This window comes from Equus asinus, chromosome 1, assembly GCF_041296235.1.
Source record: "Equus asinus isolate D_3611 breed Donkey chromosome 1, EquAss-T2T_v2, whole genome shotgun sequence".
NCBI classification, from domain to species: Eukaryota; Metazoa; Chordata; class Mammalia; order Perissodactyla; family Equidae; genus Equus; species Equus asinus.
In genome coordinates, this window is record NC_091790.1 from 149,754,467 (window position 1) to 149,775,683 (window position 21,217).

A 21,217-nucleotide genomic window follows, 5' to 3' on the forward strand; every position below is an offset into this window, starting at 1 on the left:
TTTTTTTTTAATTAATGTTATGATAGATTACAACCTTGTGAGATTTCAGTTGTACATTTTTGTTAGTCATGTTGTGGGTACACCACTTCCCCCTCTGTGCCCTCCCCCCACCCCCCCTTTTCTCTGGTAACCACCGATCACATCTCCTTATCACTATACTAATTTCCACCTATGAGTGGAGTCATATAGAGTTCGTCTTTCTCTGACTGGCTTATTTCGCTTAACATAATACCCTCGAGGTCCATCCACGTTGTTGTGAATGGGCCAATTTTGTCCTTTTTTATGGCTGAGTAGTATTCCATTGTGTATATATACCACATCTTCTTTATCCAATCATCAGTTTCTGGGCATGTAGGCTGGTTCCACGTCTTGGCTATTGTAAATAATGCTGCGATGAACATAGGGGTGCAACGGACTCTTGAGATTTCTGATATCAGGTTCTTAGGATAGATAGCCAGTAATGGGATGGCTGGGTCATAGGGTATTTCTATTTTTAACTTTTTGAGAAATCTCCATACTGTTTTCCATAGTGGCTGTACCAGTTTGCATTCCCACCAACAGTGTATGAGGGTTCCTTTTTCTCCACAACCTCTCCAACATTTGTCACTCTTGGTTTTGGATGTTTTTGCCAATCTAACAGGTGTAAGGTGATATCTTAGTGTAGTTTTGATTTGCATTTCCCTGATGATTAGCGATGATGAACATCTTTTCATGTGTCTATTGGCCATATTCATATCTTCTTTTGAGAAATGTCTGTTCATGTCCTCTGCCCATTTTTTGATCGGGTTGTTTGTTTTTTTGTTGTTAAGCAGTGTGAGTTCTTTGTATATTATGGAGATTAACCCTTTGTTGGATAAGTGGCTTGTAAATATTTTTTCCCAATTAGTGAGCTGTTTTTTTGTTTCAATCCTGTTTTCCCTTGCCTTGAAGAAGCTCTTTAGTCTGATGAAGTCCCATTTGTTTATTCTTTCTATTGTTTCCCTCAACTGAGGAGTTACAGTGTCCGAAAAGATTCTTTTGAAACTGATGTCAAAGAGTGTACTGCCTATATTCTCTTCCAAAAGACTTATTGTCTCAGGCCTAATCTTTAGGTCTTTGATCCATTTTGAGTTTATTTTGGTGTGTGGTGAAAAAGAATGGTCAATTTTCAATCTTTTGCATGTGGCTGTCCAGTTTTCCCAGCACCATTTGTTGAAGAGACTTTCTTTTCTCCATTGTAGGCCCTCCACTCCTTTGTCGAAGATTAGCTGTCCCTAGATGTGTGGTTTTATCTCTGGGCTTTCAATTCTGTTCTATTGATCTGTGGACCTGTTTTTGTACCAGTACCATGCTGTTTTGATCACTGTAGCTTTGTAGTATGTTTTGAAATCGGGGGTTGTGATTCCGCCGGCTTTGTTTTTCTTGCTCAGGATTGCTTTAGCAATTCGCGGTCTTTTGTTGCCCCATATGAATTTTAGGATTGTTTGTTCAATTTCTGTGAAGAATGTTCTTGGGATTCTGATTGGGATAGCATCCTTCATCCTTTTTTTAAAAAGTTAGTCTTTTTAGGGAAGAGGAGTGGTGGGGAATCTTCTTTCTTTTTAATTTTCATTTTGAGATAATTACAGACTTTTAAAAGGTTGCAAAAATAATATACAGGGTTCCCACATACCCTTCACTCAGTTTGCCCAACTGCTGTTACTGCTCCTGTTACTACTGCTACTACCACTATGAGCCAGTATTTATTCAAAGGTTATGTAACACATAGCCAGGCACTGTTATACATAGATTATCTCATTTGATTCATGCAAAGCTCTAAAACGATGACTAACACCTTAAGTTCCTGAAGGATCAAAAAAGTAACATGTTGCAGGTCACAGCTAGTAAATGGCAGAGCAGGGATTTGAACAAAAGGCTGTCTGATTCCAAAGATTGTGTTTTCACCCATTTAATCCCGCTTAATCATTCTGTCTTAAACTAGCATCTTATTCCAAGTATAGGTCTTGTATCCCCCAAGGAATTTTAAATAATAAAGATTTCACTCAAGAGGCATTAATATTTTCAGGAACACATCCTATTTAACATTTTTTTTATCCTTACTCCAAGTAAAAGACACTTCCTTCCAGTAAGAAATAGTTCCTTCTCAAGCTAATGAAAAGCTTGTGACCTGTCTTAAGCAAAATTTTCTTATTGCATCATTTCAAGGTTTTTTTCTTTCTTTTAAGCTTCTGCTGGATTTTAATTTACATGTAAAGACAGGAGTTTATACTTGCTAGATATACCTATCAATAATAGCCTTGATAAAGCATAGAAGAGGGGCCAGCCTGATGGCGCAGCGGTTAAGTTCGCACATTCCGCTTCTCAGCGGCCCAGGGTTTGCTGGTTCGGATCCCGGGTGTGGACATGGCACAGCTTGGCACGCCATGCTGTGGCAGGCGTCCCACATATAAAGTAGAGGAAGATGGGCAAGCAAGTTAGCTCAGGGCCAGGCTTCCTCAGCAAAAAAAAGAGGAGGACTGGCAGTAGTTAGTTCAGGGCTAATCTTCCTCAAAAAAAGAAAAAAAAAATGCATAGAAGATAAACATGCCAAGGAGCATTTAATAAAATTTTTTAGTTTTAAAACATACATACAAATATAAATTTATTTTCTTTTATTAACAACAAAGTATGAAAACAGATCTATCAAGAAAACCAATGCAATGGTCTACTTACCTTGCGAGCAAAATCCCCTTTCCCTTTACTGTAGGCTTTGTTTTCAAGGAAATCATACACATAGTGAGCCAAAGCTGGGGATGCTTTCATCATTTCAGGAGTTAACAGTAACTAAGAGGAAAAAAGGAGGTATCTTGCATTGATAGGGTACTGGAAATTAACTACTACTATAATTTTATAATTTCTGCTATAACTGCTAGAAAGTTAAGTATAGTAAACTATTTTAATTTTATATTTCAAAAACCAATTATACAGTTAAAAAAAGTCATCAACAATTCTACGACCATTAACAATTTAGTGTACCTTCTTCTCATCTGCTATTTTGACTTTGGGTCCATCTAATGTGAAAGTTGTCCAAATATCTTTACTATTCCACTTCAGGTTTTTAGCTTATACTAAGAAAATCCACCTTAGTAAACTGTTATGTCAGTCACATTCTAATTCTACAGTTTAATATTCATAGAATAATCCAAAGAAAAACTTTTAAGTGTTATAAAGAAGGCCCAAAAGAAAATACTGCTTTCATAGCTGTTAATGATATAACCTAACATTCTAGCTTACTTCCTTTAATGGAACATGTTTTGACATATTGAGTTCATTAGCTAATAAGCACAGCCTATTTAAAAGATACATTATGGCAACAAATTTGGAAAAAGATGGTTATTTTCTAAATCCTATAAATAACTGATTCAGATTTTAACACAACTGAAGGTAGTACATTAAAAAAAAATGTTTGACAAGAGTCATATAAATGATATCAGACATGATATCTCACAGAAAAAGATATCAAACTTTTTCTGTAAAGGTCCAGATAGTAATTATTTTAGGTTTTGAGGTCCACAGAGTCTCTGCTGAAACTACTCAACTCTGCTGTGGTAGTGCAAAGGCAGTCACAGATAAGAGTAAACTAACAGGTGTCTGTGCTCCAATAAGACTCTTAATAAAACAAGTGGTGGGCTGGATTTGGTCTGGCAGGCTGTAATTTGCTGACCTCTCTTCTGGACAGTGGAAAGGGGAGCTAAATAATGGAACACTGTATACCTGGGCCAAAGCTTTGTCTAACAGATGAGAAAACTTCCTAAACTATTCAGTAGTATAAAAACTATAACGTGATATTATTATTACTATATCTGGCATCTGGGATCCAGGTCTAAAACAAAGTTATTTCCGGGAATCCGAACTGCTTATGCAATAAGTAACTTGTGAGACATGTTTTATTACTCCACGAGAGAAACCTACGTGTTAGAAAACAGTCCCTCAGATCTATTCCTCTCTTGAATTTCCCTGTAATTTTGGAAGCCTTAGACTCACTCGGAAGCCTGGGAGGCATCTACACACATTATCTGAGAATAAAAATCTGCTAACTTTGGCTATATCATGAAGAGCAACTAACTACTGAAATGGAAACACTTAACTGTTTAGTCTACCATAAAACACCTAGATTTACAGTAATGTAGAATGGATATATATGTGCCTGTGTGGGTCTACTTATCTAAAATTGAAGAAGCAAAATCTCTAGTACTGAGTGTCCACAAAACTTCTAAGTTCATCAACAAACAGAAAAATAACATTTATAAATTACTGGGCAGTTTGCATGTCACATCACATGCTACTCAAAAGTAGGTGCTATCTCGCTATTATAGTAAAAACATTCTTTGATGGAGAGATCTGCTCTGTGTGCTATATTAAAATGAAACTTCTATGAATAATAATAAAAATGGACTTACTTGCAAATATGCATTTAGATCCTTTTTTCTCTTTTCTAAAAAATCTCTATCCATATTATTAAAAGTCTTTTTACCAGGAAGCTTCAATATGCTTGACAGATTTTCAAACTAGAAGACAAAATATATTCAATAATCTTAGTTCTTCACAAAAAGAGAAAAGCATTTTCCAAGTGACAATTTCTTTACATATCAAAAGCATCTTGAGCAGGTCATTTTGCAATATATTTTATTATATTAAGCAAAAATCAGAAAATAAAAAATATTGTCCAGGTATGTCCAAACCACAGTTCTAATGTTATTTATTACAAAGAAGTATTTTCAAGTAAGAATGACAAATGCGGCTAAGTGAAGAAGACAGATGATGTCCACATGAGGTTTCATTTTAATACTCTAATTTTGAGATTACTCAAAATTTTCATAATAAAAGGTTTTAAAAAATATTTTCCTTAACAACCCTTTGGCTTTGGAATAAAGTATTAGCAAATAAACTTTTTTAATGATCAAAGTTATGAGTTCCTGGCTTATAAAAATTCATAAAGAAATATTTTTATATTGATTTCAAATCAATTAATCATTGTAACAGCTAATTATTATAAGCAGAAAAGGCAAATAAAAAGTATAGCTATATTACAACTCTGTATGTATACAATACTGATACTCTTCCCCACCAACCATATGAAAAATAAACTCATAGGTTACTAAGAAAAAAAACTAAGAGACATCGCTCGCATTTTATCTTCGTATAGCCACAAACCCAAAGTAAGCATACATACTATAAGTTTAGCATTTAACAACTTAACATTTGGGTACACCTTCAAAGGTCCAGATATGTAGTAATCTGCCGTGCCTTGTTAAGGTACACATTTTAACCATCCTACCTGCTAACATAGTGTAAGAGCAAAGTCATTTCGCTAGTGACTGTGCCTGGCCAACAGCCTAATATCTGAAACTTAAGCAGCCTCACTGCTTTTCCCACATGATACATATCCTGAAGTGAAACAAACTTTCTAAAACCATTCTTTGCTTAAAAACAACAGCAACAATATCATCTCTGTAAAGAAAACTCAGCCCTGGTGCAGAGACTAGAGAGGAGAAAACGAAAAGGTGTAGGAGAATTTTCATCTCCAAACTGTAAGATTCTGATTATTAAATGGAATGGCATATCAGATGGTTGCTTGGAGCTATAATGTGAACAAATTCACTGTATGTTATATCTGAAAAGTAAAAGCAGCTCTTTTGGCCCGAAGCAAGAAAAACAAAAAAGAAGAGAGGCAACTTACAGTGAAAATGTTATGCTGTAGTAATATTCACAAAACTGGTGGTTCACAAAAGTATTAGAAGGGGTCTTCATTGAATATCAAATGTTCAATGGAGGGTACGTGGTTTTAAGAATTAGCTTTTTTTTAAATCTCACCCTACATTAGTAAATTTACTTTTTCAAGATATTTAATTTCCTGGAATATTACTTATCTACATTATCTGAAACTATTAACTCCATTTTACAGAATGCATAGTTTACTCCAGCACTACCAATATGTTATATGCTGAACTGTATTCCCCCAAAATTCGTATGTTCAAATGCTAACCTCCAGTACTTCAGAATGTGACTGTATATGGAGATAGAGCCTTAATAGAGGTGGCTAAATTAAAACGAAGCCCTTAGGGTGAGCCCTAATCTGACTGGTGTCTTCACAAGAAGAGGAAATTTGGACATGCAAAGAGACACTAGGGATGCAAGTACACAAAGAAAAAGCCATGTGAGGCCAAACAAGAAGGGTGGCCGTGTGAAAGCAAAGGAGAGCTATCTCCGGAGAAATCAAACTTGCCAACACCTCTATCTTGGACTTCTGGCTTCCAGAACTGTGAGAAAATAAATTTCTGTTGTTTAAGCCACCTACTCTGTGGTATTTTGTTATGGCAGCCCTAGCAAACTAATACCCCAAGGGAATATAGTATCCAGCAAAACATACCTTTATTTCAGAACCTTTAAAATACTGAAACATTAATAAAAAGTTAAATGTCACAATTAACAGTTATTTTCTTAAAGCCTAAATGATCAAACTCTTTAAATTATCTGTTTGAAACAGAAGCATATATGACTAATAGTTTTCTCAAATGCTATTATAAAAGTAAGAAAAAAATGGGGAAGTTTTATATTCTATATTAACTCATTATAAGCTTGGTATTTAAAAGATTATCTACAAGTTTAAGTAAAAGATAGCCCATTCTCTGACAAGTAATATAATTCCCTCTGCCGAAAGTTGATTAAAATATTTTTTTTACATAAAGATTGGCATCTGAGCTAACAACTGTTGCCAATCTTTTTTTTTTCCTTTCTGCTTTTTCCTTCCCAAATCCCCCCAGTACATAGCTGTATATTTTAGTTGTGGGTCCCTCTAGTTATGGCTAAAATATTTTTAAAAGACATGTAAAAGAAATGAGAAATTTGCCTAAAGAACTCACACAAATTAAAACAAAGAGTATTTCAATGTTCACAAAGAACTTAAATATTATACATAAATTATAGACATTGCAAAATCAAAGATTTATCTTTCCACACGGAATATGTCAGGCTTAGATTCCTAACACACTACTGGAAAATTTAAAAAGCACGCTTGAAATTTTTATATTAGAAGGATTCAAAATTTGTTTATATCCAGGTACATAAATACTTTTACTCGGTTACCTTAATGTATATTTAGCATCTTTTAAATCACTAGTATCTTATCTATACTTATATTCAGTTCGCCCAATAAAACAGAAATGCACAGTATCTAGCAGAATGTAAGCTCCGAGAGGCAAGGACTTGGTCTGTCTTGTTTACTGTTACACTCCTAGCACTGAGAACAGTGCCAGCCACACAAGAAAAACTCAATAAATATTTGTTGAATAAATGAATGTGTAGTTCAGGTCATTTGTAAAATAATATGACACATTTTAATTATTTTCTTTTAATTTTATAAATACTTATCTATAAAACATCAAATTAGACTATTAAAAAATCTTTAAAGAAAATTAATGATAGTTCATATATTTAGACTAGAAACAAGGTTACATCACAAAGTTAAGTAAACAAAATAAAATGTTTTAAAACAACTTTAATACTTTAAGAACACTATGAAGTTAAAATTTACTTGTGTCAACAGGTTGTACTATTATCAACTGGTGAATTACAAGTCACTGCATTTTTCTTCCACTATTTTACAGGGGATTTGAGTTTAAAAAATATAGATAGGGCAGAGCTATAAGGCAAACAGCCTGAGTCTTATTTACAAATGCTTAGTGTTTTGCTTAAACCTAAATTTTCAATTACAAGCTTAGTTTTTAATTTCTTAAGCTCTGTGAGCAATCTAAATACTTAAGTAACCACACGCTACTGTGACTTTATAGGAAACACAAAGTCAAAACACATTCACTTCATCTGCACTGAGCACTTTCAAAAATGAAGTGTGCTTTATCAATTTCATTTACTTTTGGTGCTGTGTTGAAAAGGGAAATTTCTGTATGGACTGCTCTACTAATCAAGTTTTTGAAACGTGTGTTCTTCACTTATATTTGTCAATACAGAAACATAATATTTACAGTCCGAGCCTAGAACATTTAAATTAGGCAATGATTATTCCTCTTAATAGCAGAAAGAAAATTATAATTATTCACACAAAGAAAGTTTTGTATTATACCAACCAAATTCCTATTAATTTTCAAGTAAATAAAACTACTCTCAGCAATTCAAATTATCTTAAAATTTGTCATGTTTGGTTAAAGTGTGAGGATGGGAAGAAGAGATATATGAGCTATGCAATTTTAAAACAATATCAAACAGGTAATATTTGAAAAAGTAAGGCAATTATTTCTTCAATGTGGGGCAGAAACTTCTTTCATCTCTGCAAACAAATCAACTAAAAATGAAGAAAAGAGCTATTCTACAACAAAAACAGAAAAACAGGTATGTCCCAAGTTATTAATTTCCTTATAAACAGAATTCAAAATAGTCCTTTTAATATGGGCTTCTAGAGTCACCATTAACCTGCTTTTAATCACTTTTAAAATATTACTAGTTTACCTCACTCTGTTAGCAAAATATTTTAATGAAATTATCATGGTGCCAACCATATTTTTTCCACTATCTTAACTGAAAAAGATATTTTCTGAATACTAAAGTAGTACAATGTCATTTCAAAGCTTTAGTCCATCCAATCAAATATCACTATTAATTATTATTTTTATTGGTTTACTACCAGTTGTACATTTAAAAACTGGGAATGAAATCAAAGACTCAAAGTAAATTTCATATATCACCTATTCCAATTCATCTGGTGATGGTTTATTTTTTTCTAAGAAGAAGAAAAAATATTTAATAAAAAGTAGAACAGAGAAATAATTTGTTTACATTTGTCATCTTTGACTTTTTATACTTCTGCATAACAAGAGGGTTGTATTTAGTAAGAATTAAAAACAGTATTTGGTTAATGTGAACTTTAATTTAGGTTTTGGTTCTTAAAATAACGAATCAAGGATTTAAACGTTGCAATGTTGGATAAGGATGTCATTTAAAATAACTATAGATCTGAATTATGCTGCCAAAAACAAAAGCACAAACTATGCTCCGGTCATCCCACTTCCTATTTCAAACCAAACCCAAACACCTCTGCAAAACACAACGTACACATAAACACAACTCTTAAAATCACAAATATATAGTCATTTTAACTTTCTGAGGTATACCACTGATATTTTGTCACTAGTCCACAATGGTTAGACTGGCTGAAATTTGATTTATTGGTTAAATGCTCAAAATGATTCTAACATTTATGCTGTGTATACAAAATTCTTACCTTATTTTCTTTCATTAGCTTTGGTCAACACTTAGCATCCTCAAAACTATTCAGAATCAAACATCGAATCAGGAAACAATGTAAAGTACACAAACTTTAAAAACCTTATTACCTGTTCAGTGATTCTCATGTGGAAGTCATGGAAGTCACTATAACGACGATAGGTTTTCCACATCTCCTCACTGTTTAGATTGCGCCGGTGTACAGTGATGGCATATAGTGCATATGTCTTGCCATGATCATTACAAACGCCTGCCACGGCATATGGGTCATAGTCAGCATATACTAGTCATTTAAAACAAAATGAAGAGGAACAAAAGACACAAAAAGGAGGAAGATGAAGAACAAAAACAAACAAAAAGGATGACACGAAATGAAGAAGAATCTGAAATGACAGACTGAGACAAAAGGATGTCACCAAAGGATAAAACAGATTCTCATCCTCTGTACTCACATCTACAAGGTGTTCCATATGATGGCTACATTACATAATAAACTACAAGTTTATGATGACACTACCAACCACAGTGATGTCTACTTTGGACTCTCTTCCCAGAACCACCTCACAGCACATAGCATGTCAATCTCTTAAATTTAATACAGGAAAAATAACAAAAACTAAGTAATAACCTTTTGTACTAGCCTTCACTATTCAGTTTCATTTCAATTAAAATCTCTTCAACTAAATAGAAAGCAAAAGCCACGCAATAAGATTTATCTACTCTTTTGGCAAGTCTCTTTCTCACTTACAATATTCAACAATTTACAAGTGTAGTTTATTCTGGAGATTTTTTTTTAAAGGCATTTTCCTACAGATCTGCCACTAAGCATCCAAGTCAGGTAGTCTCTAAAATCAAAACCTGTTCCCGTTTTGTACTAATCTGAAGTAAAAAGATGCACTTTGAATCACTTTCTTTGTCTTTCCTATTTGTCGTCTTCTTATCTCTGTATTATATTCTATTCTTAGGTCTCCAAAAGTTTACTGAGTCTACCCTCATCTGTATTCGGTCTATTTCTTAATCCATTCACTGACCTCAATTTCAATCACTACATTTTTTAATTTCTATAATTTAATTTGGTTGTTTTTCATAGTGTTGTATTCTTGCCTTAGGTTTTTATCTCTAAATATCCTTAACATACTCTCATATTCTCCACACAATCACTTGAGGATGGCCGAATCTAGACATATCCATGTTGGGATATAAGATAGGCTTTCAATTTCTTGTGGGTGATAACTATCATTTCCAGCCATGATCTTCACATTCTTTGTTCTTTCCCCTAACAGCAGGCTAAGTTTTTCTAGTTCCTTTTTCACATCAAGCCACCCTTTGTGACTCTGGGCTTTATGCAAAGGACTAGATTCCAGATTCCCATGGCTTTAGCCCATCCAGCCTCTTCTAAACTTGAGGGCAAGAAAATGCTGTCAATATCAAGACAGCTATCTTCATGCTTCTAAGAACTCCTTGGCTTCAACTGTTTGTTCACTTCCCTAAATTTGTTTTTCCTCATGGTCTATAGCACCTGTAGATTTTCCCCTTGGCTATTTTTATTTTATTGTTTTCAGCCTTTCTATGAGTGGGATGAAGGATTCCCCATAGCAGTTTATACTACCATATTGACCAGAAGTATAAACTGCTCTCCTAATAAACAGATTACATTGATCCATAATTATGAAAAAGAAGTGGCCAAGTTTTGGATCTGACTAAATATTTTGTATATAATTAAGCAAATAGGGTCTTAGTAGTAGTTTCTTAGTAATTTATTTTAATCACAAAAGCTAGAATCTATATGGGCAAATGTAGTTGTACAGAAACCTCTCTTGGACTTTCATCAAAATTTTTCTAAGATTTGTACTTTCTACTGAAAACTGCCCTTCATTCCCTTTCCGTCTAATATCAGTGTTCCTCATTTGACAAAAGATAAGACTAAGGACAGCCTTTGGTCATCTTGTTCTCAGAGGCTTTAACTATAGGTAACACTATTATTCACCGTTGACCTCTTCTAAGCATCCTTCTCTCAGAGACTTAGCAGAGTAAACTGCACAACACTTTTTCATCACATTAGAGAAACACCACGACTCAAGTGAGTTAGCATGGCAACAAGGGAATGGCTTTATCTGTGGAGTTCAAGATAGATTCGCGAAAGAAAAATAGAAAGCAGAAGCCAATTAGGCAGCAAACCACAACCGAACTGGAAGTTAACAAGAGTAATGAGACTAGCAAGGAGGAGAAAAAGAAAGAAGAGAGGAATATAAGAAAGCATTATAAAAAAGAATAACCAGATTTGTCACAAATTGATAGGCAGGAGAGATCACGACCACGGTGCATGCACAATGGGAAGAATAATGAGGTTGTTATAAGAGAAGTACAGAAAACTGAAAGGTAATTTGATTTTAAAAGAAGATAATGAGGTTACATATATTGATTTTGAGATGATGGTAAGATATTATAACAGAAACAGTAGGTTTTGTTTTCATTAGGAGAATGTTACTCATAGCAGGTGATGTGCAAACTATTTGTTACTAATCCATAACCAGATAAGGAACTAGGATCAAAATATAAATCAATCTCATCACTAAGCATGCACATTGTATAATTTAGCCAATATTTTTTAAAGCAAGATTCCTCAATGAAGCGGTACACACTAGTCCACGGACCACTCCTTGAGTAGCACTGCACTAGACTCTAAGTTCTACTTCCTGTAATAAAGATGTTAAAGGCACAGGATCTAGACTCAAAGACACTATGGAGTCCAATTGGTAAAATAACTATTTATTGAACAAATACTAATATATAATGCCCACCATGTAATTACTAATGTAATTAATTAGTCTATAACAACTTTATGAGGTATTATCATTATTATCTCATTTTACAGATGAGGGAACTGAGGTACAGAGAAATTAAGGAATGTACTCAAGTTTACCCACCTATTATGTGTCAGAGCTGAGGTTTGAATTCAGGCAATATGGACAAAAAGTTGTGCTCTTAGCCACTACACTAGGCTGCCTCTTTAGTATTTATGAAAGGTTTGTCTAACAGAAATAACTTATTAAAAATGCTTACCATACTACTTCCATGCATTTTAAGAAGCTAAAAAATATTTATTGAATAAACGGACAAAGCAGCTAGAAAATCAGAACCCCCAGAGAAGAGGAAGATCCACATAAGAAATACAGACATGAGTGTCTTCCTCTAGACATAAAAATTTAAGATCTTCAATAAAGAAATAAAAAGACAAACACTAAACATATGCACTTTAACAAAGGCTTTCACATTTGGAAGACAAGCCAACAAAGAAAATAGAGATTTTTAAAAGAATTTAAAAATTTTAAGAAAGGAAAAAATAAGACAACTGTATCAAAAGCTAGACAGAAAAGCAACAAGACCTCTGGTTTTACTGACAAGGGTGTTATCTAATGAGCTTTAAGAAAGGAGTAACTTATGCATCATCTATTTGTAAAAGATAAAGGAACAATTGAGACAGTAATTAACATAACTTATTCTAGAAATTTAGCAGAGGACAGAATGCAAAATGAGACTCCAGCTCCAGTGTGAAGCAAAAGAAAACAGAGATCTTAGGAAAAAGCAGATGCAAATTATCTTTTAAATTACACTTATACTGTAAAATCTCTTTTCAGTATTTAAAATGTAAACATGAAATTGAACTGAGGTATACCTCAGTATGTTTATACTTCAGTATGTTATCTAACAAACACACTCCCATTTTGTAGGAATAGTGAGAGGCTAGATAAGAAAATCAATGTCTACTATTCATTGGCATTATCTAATAACCCAATAGCAACAATGGAAATTTTTTTTTCGTAGTTTACTAACTATTTTGCACGTATGCTGATTGAGTCACAAAATCTTAGAGGTTTCTCGCCTCATCCAAGCATTTCTTGAAATTCTGTAAACTCTCATACCCAAAAGCTTCATTTACTCAATTATCTACTCTGCCTTTGCATGAATGAAAAAAAATGAACTAAAATCTGCCCTAAAATGATTTAATAAGAATTATGAAGACAATTATCAGCTAGACACAAACAAAAAGAGGAAAAGATCGGTTTCAGAGTTTATTAGCACTGACAATACGCTTAGAATTTAAGCTTTTCCAAATGTTAACAGTGACAACCTTCAAATACCATATACATAAGTAAATAAACATCATAGAATTTAATGAAGAACATGCTGCAGAAAATAAAGTAACTTAAAAATATGACTACTGAAAAGAAAAATGGAGTGTAAAAATAAATGTGAAAATAATGTAGGGATAATAATAATCAATAGTTTTTAAACAACAATTAAACCAGAAAGACTCTTACCAGTATCTGAAATGTAAGCATGAAGTTGTACCAAGTCATCAGAAGATACATTTGAAAGGTCATCTAAAGACTAGGGGGAAAAAAAAAATCAAGAAACAAAATTTTTAAATTTTATAGAAAAAAAGTGTTAAAGACTTCTACATCATGTATGCATTACTCATCTTTGCCTCATGTAAGCTTTATATTATTTGTATCCTCCCCTCCAACAATAATCCTCTTTATTTATACTAACAGAAGAGAGAAATGCCAAGATTAAGAAATTATAAATCAAAGTAATTTAGAAACCAACTTAATACATCATATTATTTCTTCCCTCATTGCTTGGCCATATATTATAATGTGCTATTTCTCAATTATATTCAATACATGGCAAGAAAAAATGTGAATAAAAATTCTTAACATTTCAATATTTTTATAGTTGAAATACACTAGAGCCAACTTTGTAATCCTTAACTTAACACTTTGGTTAAATTAGAAATAATTTCAGTTAATTTAGATTCCTTATTATAAAATGAAAACAATAATAGTACCTACATCATAGGGTTATGTGAGGATTAAACGAGAAGACATGTAAAACATTTAGAAGGCTGTCTAACACAAAAAATATTAGCTATTACTATGATTACTTATTAAATAAACTGAGTCTGTAGCCTGACAGATTTTAAATAATTTTCAAAAATCATTCCACAAACAAAAATTATTACTGATTGACCTGGAATGAAGCTTTTATAACTAGCCTCACATGAGCTTTCCTGGTGTGAACGTTTCACATGTCTTGTCACATTCATTGCTGGGGGAATTAAGTTTGTACTATGTAACTACTATGGGAGAGGATTCTTGGAAACTTGTGCATGGTTTCCTCCGGACTTTGCCCCATGCACCTTTTCCTTTTGCTGATTTTGCTTTTCGTCCTTTCACTATAATAAATCCTAGCCATGAGTATGACTGCTGAGGCCTATGAGTCTTCTTAGTAAATCACTGAACATAGGAGTGGTCTTGGGGAGCTCTGACACCCAGACATTATATGATTCAGACATATTTTACACTTTAAAAACCATAGGATCTGAATGAACTTTGGAGTCCCAATTATTGCTAAAAGAGTCATCTAAATGACTTAGGTGTAGCCATATATATGACATAAAGTCATTTAAATTAAGGCTACTGCATTCCAAGAAGAAAGCCTAAAGGGTATCTACTAAAGACTGATCATTAAGAGAAGCAAAATGTGATAATTCCATACAGATCATTCCCGGGTCAAATCAAGTGGGAGAATCATTAAATTAAATTAGGCCTAGAATAGGCTTCACTACCAATACCATAAGAGACTTTAGCCATATCAATTAGTCTTTCTCATATCTCAGTTTTCCCAATGGTCATAATGGCATAGTATCTGCTCTACAACTCTGTCAGGATATAAATGTGAATGAAAATACTTTGAAAAGAAACAGAATGCACTTATTTTTAAGTGCTCATGTGACCTATAATAAAACACTTTGATAGAAACAGCACAATCTTTGCTTTGTTTTTATGTGAAAGACAGAAATCTCAGAGGAAATGGTTTATTCTACAAAATTTAGAATGTTATTTACTGTGATCTTCTTCCCATTACAAGCTAGCACAGGGAACATAAAACAATTAACTTTTCAAAAAAGCATTATTATTAGTAGTAGTAGCAGTAACCTTCCCTTATAGGTAACATTTAAAAAGCTAAATACTACTTATTATTTTAAACACATTAGCATCTTATACTATGCAACTCAGAAGTTGTTAGACAATGCTGAATATAAATGTCTTTTTAGCACATTTAAAGCATACAATTAACATTATTCTCATTAAATATGATGGGAAAATCTGACGAAATGTCTCACAGTTATTATGCACAGTAAATATCAAGTACACTATATAAAGTTACAATTGGTGAAATAATGTTAACTACAGAAATTTACTCTGATTTAGAACTATAAATATTGATTAGTAAAAGAAAACTGTGATTTCAAAACAAGTGCATTAATGTTGTCCTGAAATAAAATATAGTTTGTAAAGTAGTCCTGTAGCTTGATTCTGAACTCCGTGCAAAAAAAGTTGTTTTTAACAACATTATGCTAAGACAAAAAACGAACATTCAACTTAATTGTGATAATCAACTCAGCAAACACAACTACAGTAGCAATGCTAGAAACGCTTATAATTTACCTGTCGATCTCAATTGCAAAATAAGTAAAATTCCATACATTAAATATTCACTTTGCTTAGTATATTGGAATAAACTATCATGACCTCATTTATAACCTTAAACTATTTTAAAAATCCAGCTACCCACTAAAATTTGTCTCTGTATTCAAAAAAAATCCAAAGACTGCCTACTTAAAACCCTGAATTTAACTGATTTATGTGAAGAACAAAATACTGCAAGTCACTGACCTCAATGTGACCTTTTTCAATCCAGAGACTGTTCTGGTTTGTATCATTATGTGACAAAAGGGATCTCTCTTATTTGAAAAAGCATTTATTCCAGATATGAAATAAAGAAAAAAATTTATTTTTTACTAGTGTTCAAACACGTGTACAAGCACTACAAATGTGAACACTAGAAAATTTCAAACCAAGGAAAAGTATCATCAAATGATTTAGGAAAACATAAATGTTACAAAATATCTGACATAATACTATGACTGGCTTTAATGTTTTGTTAAAGGTTATACTTTGTACAGTAATAGAACATTTACTCAATAAGGTTATTTTAGAAATAAGTGTAATAACATAGAAGACAACACACAAGGTAACGGACCTCCAAACCACTTAGCTATTTCAAAAAGTCTGAAAGAAGAAGTAATGTAGTAATGTAATCCAGAAGGAATCTGGACCGAAACTTTCATAGAACCCTAATATTTCTTCCCAGCAGCATTTTATGAAATAAGTTATTCAATGGCAAGAACAGATATATAAAAGAACTGAAATGTTCACTATTTCACACTTCTCCTTGAATATATGAAATATGAATGATAGCTTATATGCTAAAAACCTATGTCATTGTCAACATGGATGGACCTTCAGGGTACTATACTAAGTGATATAAGTCAGAGGGAGAAAGTCAAACACCGTATGATCTCACTCATAAGTAGAAAATAAAAATGACAAACACACACATAGCAACAGAGATTGGATTAGTGGTAACCAGAGGGGAAGAGGGGAGGGAGGAAGGCAAAAGGAGTAATTAGGTACGTGTGTGGTGATGGATTGTAATTAGCCTTTGGGTGGTGAACATGATGTAATCTACACAGAATTCAAAATATACTACAATGTACACCTGAAATTTATATAATGTTATAAACCAATGTTAGTGCAATAAAAAAAAAACTTTGTCATTCTTAAGTTTATAACCATAGGATATAGTTGCTTAATTCACTGTAAAATTCTCTAAGCTTAAAAAAATGTTTTTTATAACCACCTGAATGTGTTATAGTGTAGACTTTAAGAAACATCTAGAAGTTTTCAGATATCTCAATTTTATATTTCTTTTCTAAATACAAGAGAAGAAAAAACTAATTCCAATGTAAACATTTAAGTTACAAATTTACTGCCTATCATAGCACTAACCAGAGTCATTTTAAAATACTAAATATTGGGATTGCAATAATAAAATCAATTTTTTAATCAAATGCAACAGAATTACGCAGGTGTGACCTAAGCCCATTTTTAAAAATGAAAGTAAGTTTCATTTTTAAATTCTAATTCATAGTTGCCTTATATGTGAATTTAACATTTCTTTAAGAGCATAATAACTTCTTATGATACTAAAGGATGATTTAGGGGCTTCTAATATAGCATTTATTTACATATATTAAGGCCCACCTTTTCATGTTATTTTCAAGCCACTTTAATAATTACAGTACCCATAACAGTACTTACCAAATTTATGCTTCCTGTAGGAGAACCATTAAAAGATTCTGTAGGAGAAGAAATTCAACTTAGTAATAGTAAAAAACTTCTGAAACAGTTGCTTTATCTAAGGTTCAAACATCAAGAATGAAAGTCACATGAGCCAAGACATAACAAAACAGTATAGAAAATTGTGGTACATTACTTCCAAATACCTGTTCCCTTAAGCCCCATGGTTTTCCAAGCCAGGTATTTTAGTGAAAATATGTATGTACCTAAGTTGCCCTCCCCTGCAAAAAAGGGCATTCATGTACAGGAGAGCAATTATTAAATATTTTATCCTTACAGTATCATATTAAGTTCCCTAAAACAATGGAAACATGAGAACAACACTGCACAGTGAAGTCTGTTAGGAAATGTTAGAGGTACTTTGTTATTTCTGTCTCACTGGATTAAGAAATGTTACAAATAAAACTATACTTTAGTGTGAAGGATGAATAGAGTGATTTTTAATATATCTATTAAAGTCCACTTATTCTCAGCAGATTTGGCTCAAAGACATTGGAAGTGTAGATTCTTGAATCAATATATAACTAATAGAACAAAAGATATGTAAAACTCAATATGCAATGCCATTTAATTAAAAAGCAACTAAAAATTATTTTTAAAAAGTAATGTTAGAAAGTCAATTATACATTATTAAAATTAATGTATTTTCCCTCAGGATTTTATTCTATATCTGAGCAAATTAAGGTACCAATTAAGATGCTCCTCTGTTAAAAACACAAATAAATATATGGTGAAGCAATATTCATATACAAATTAAAGTTAATGTATGGTTTCTAGCACTTAAGAGATTATTTATGAATCTGGATCTCTAAATGGGTCTTCAAAGCAAATTTCTACTTCTTTTACAAAAAGGTAGCTGGTGTTGCTTTCCAACTTCAATAAGTCTAAATGCCGGAGAACACTTCTTGGTTCTTCAGACCTTTAGTTTCAAAAGGTAAACAGGAATTTCCTCCTAAGATTACCCCTTGGTTAACAGCAAGGCGATAATTAAAATGAGTAAACAAATAGTTCTTATCCTCCTTATTCAATTATATGCCTCATACCTCCTTCTGTGATCTACCACCTCTTAAATCTTCCCACCAAAGACAGGTTAAAAGAGAAATCAAAAGCAAAACAAGGCATAGTTTACTTTCTTGATTAACAATAAGATCCAGAAATATAGTCTAAAATCAATCTAGGTCCACATTTAATCAAGAATTTGATAAATGCCTATAAACATTAGAGAATAAAAGAAAGTATTGTTTAACCTGGTGAGAAAAATAATGTGGTTGAAATTAACATTTAAAACAGAAAGCATAATTTAAATATTTTTAAAAGACTATGACACCAAGTTTTTAATAAAGGAGAAAACATCTGCTTTTAAAATAATTTAAAGTTGAACTCAACTAAAGAAAGCAATCACAAATAGAGAGAGGGAAGAAAGGGAAAAAAGGGAGGAGAGGAGAGAGAGCAGAGAGAGCATGCATAAGCAAGCCATCCACTACCTACCTACCTGCTGAAGTTTGGTTAAATAGGGAATAAAATTTCTTCCCCAGCAAAGAAAAATCACAGAGGATACTAGCACACATACGACTTGACCCATTAATTTTAGGCTCAACTGTACCCTCTATTTTTTAAAAATCAGATGCACATTAAACACAGGATTAGACAATTATTTCAAAATGTCTAAAAAGTAGCCAAAATCTCACATCTAAAAAAATACACAATGTCAAGAAGCTTAATTTTAAAACTAAGAAAACAAATTTATAACAAAAAATGTGGGGAAGGCATATTTGTGATTAAACAATCTTATAAAGACAAGAAAATCATAAGCATTACTATTTGAAAAAGTTGCAGTGATTGCCTAAAACCTAAACACTAACAAAGACAATAAACCTACTAGCTATTTTTAATAACAATATTTCATATTATACCCATCATTCCACATACTTTTCTCAACTGATTTAGGATTAGGCAATTTTTTAGTTATAGAATGTACAGAAGCTCATCAATTAAGACAAAGAATGTTAAAAAGCAATGTCCTGGAGAGACAAGAGATACATATGTAGGTAATTCAAAACTACAGTCAACAATTCCAATGTGAGGGATTACTCAATGACTGATATAAAAGAGAAGTACATTTACTTCAGATCAAACAAGTTGCAGAAAGAAATTTCTTTAATCGACTTACGTTTTAAGTAAGTGTGAGGTTTTTGGGAGTTTGAGATGACATAAATAATTTGCTTCCCTTAGTTGCATACAAGAAGACAGACTGGCCAGAAAGATGTGAATGGAAGCTAAAGGTCAATTTAGAAGACCCTGGAAGAGCTCTTACACTATAGAGTCAAAAACACTCCCAGAGAATATATTGCTATCATCATTTTAAATTACATATTACTTATAAACTCATACAACTAGCAGATTATGATTCAATTTACCTTCTTTCATTCCAGGCCATATAGCAAATCCATTTTATAATACTAAGAAATTTCTAAAGCAGTTAAACTAAAATAAATAAGAACACTTATAATAGTCCTTTCTAGAAACAGAGTTGCTACTACAAATTTCATAGCAGCTCTGTAAAAAATGTTTCAAAAGAGACAGTAAATACAGATATACTATATAATGAACTTGATGTACACTGAGTTTTACTATTCAGCTCTCATAGAAGCACTCTTTAAAAAACTTCCTTAACTATGCAATCAAATCCAGCTAATAGAATATCATTCCAATTTTACAAATAAATAAACCAGAAAGAGTATTAATTTAAAAACCCAAGATATTAGATCAACAATCAATATAAAAGTTACTAAAACTCAAAAGCAAACTTCTGTAACCAGAATGCTTAGATTATTTAAAAAAAAGTAAAATCTCACTAATGTCAACTAGGGAGTAGGGAAGAGGGGGAAGAGAAGAGGGGAGGCATGGATGCTTCCATAATAGAGGACCTTTTTAAAGCAGTGCTATCTAATAGATCTATTATATCTCCAACCCCAAGAGGTCCTGTCCATAAAACCGAAGTAAACCTAAAAGCATAAGTAAATGATTATAATTAAAACACTCTCTTAAAATAATTACAGAGTCAGGGGGCCGGCCCGGTGGCACAGCGGTTAAGTTTGCACGTTCCGCTTCAGCGCCCGGGGTTCACCAGTTCGTATCCCTGGTGCAGACACGGCACTGCTTGGGAAAAGCCATGCTGTGGTAGGTGTCCCACGTATAAAATAGAGGAAGATTGGCAGTAGTTAGCTCAGGGCTAATCTTCCTCAAAAAAATAAGTAAATAAATAAATAAAAATAAAAAATAATTACAGAGTCAAATCTTCCTGTATACTTTTTATTTATATTGCTTATTTGCTTGGTAGAATACAGCAGAAAGTGCACCAAACTCTAGACATTTAATTAGAGTTTAATAAGTACTTCTAAATTGGATCACAAGTTAAATGGTCACTGGGCCTAAGAATCTGGAGACTTCAAATAACTGATTATTTATTACTAATTAAAAACTGATACTTGTGCTCTAGTTTATAAATCATTTTCATATACATAATTCCATTTAAATCTGACAATAACTCTGAGGCAAGATACTATCATGAGAAGAATATTATCCCAGATTTACAAATGAAAAAGATAAGGCTTAAAAAAATTAAGTGTTTGGCCAACATCACACAGATAATAAGTAGCAGAACGGGAGTAAAATCTAAATACTCTGACACT

The 21,217-nt window shown here is 32.7% G+C and overlaps 1 protein-coding gene across 7 annotated transcripts in view; it reads right to left on the bottom strand.

The window, feature by feature from the left end:
• The window catches only part of SNX13 (sorting nexin 13), a 121,985-nt gene that overhangs the window by 15,926 nt on the left and 84,842 nt on the right, over window positions 1-21,217 (bottom strand). For 4 of the 7 annotated variants that reach the window (XM_014830562.3, XM_014830560.3, XM_070509654.1 and 1 more), the window contains 5 exons: window positions 17,487-17,524; window positions 13,578-13,647; window positions 9,366-9,505; window positions 4,419-4,526; window positions 2,692-2,802 (listed from right to left, as the gene is read on the bottom strand). In XM_014830562.3, coding sequence (XP_014686048.1) covers window positions 2,692-2,802; window positions 4,419-4,526; window positions 9,366-9,505; window positions 13,578-13,647; window positions 17,487-17,524 — 467 coding nt within the window. Of the gene's footprint in view, window positions 1-2,691; window positions 2,803-4,418; window positions 4,527-9,365; window positions 9,539-13,577; window positions 13,648-17,486; window positions 17,525-21,217 lie in introns of all 7 variants that reach the window. The other 3 variants (XM_014830561.3, XM_014830559.3, XM_014830565.3) reach the window with 1 other exon arrangement.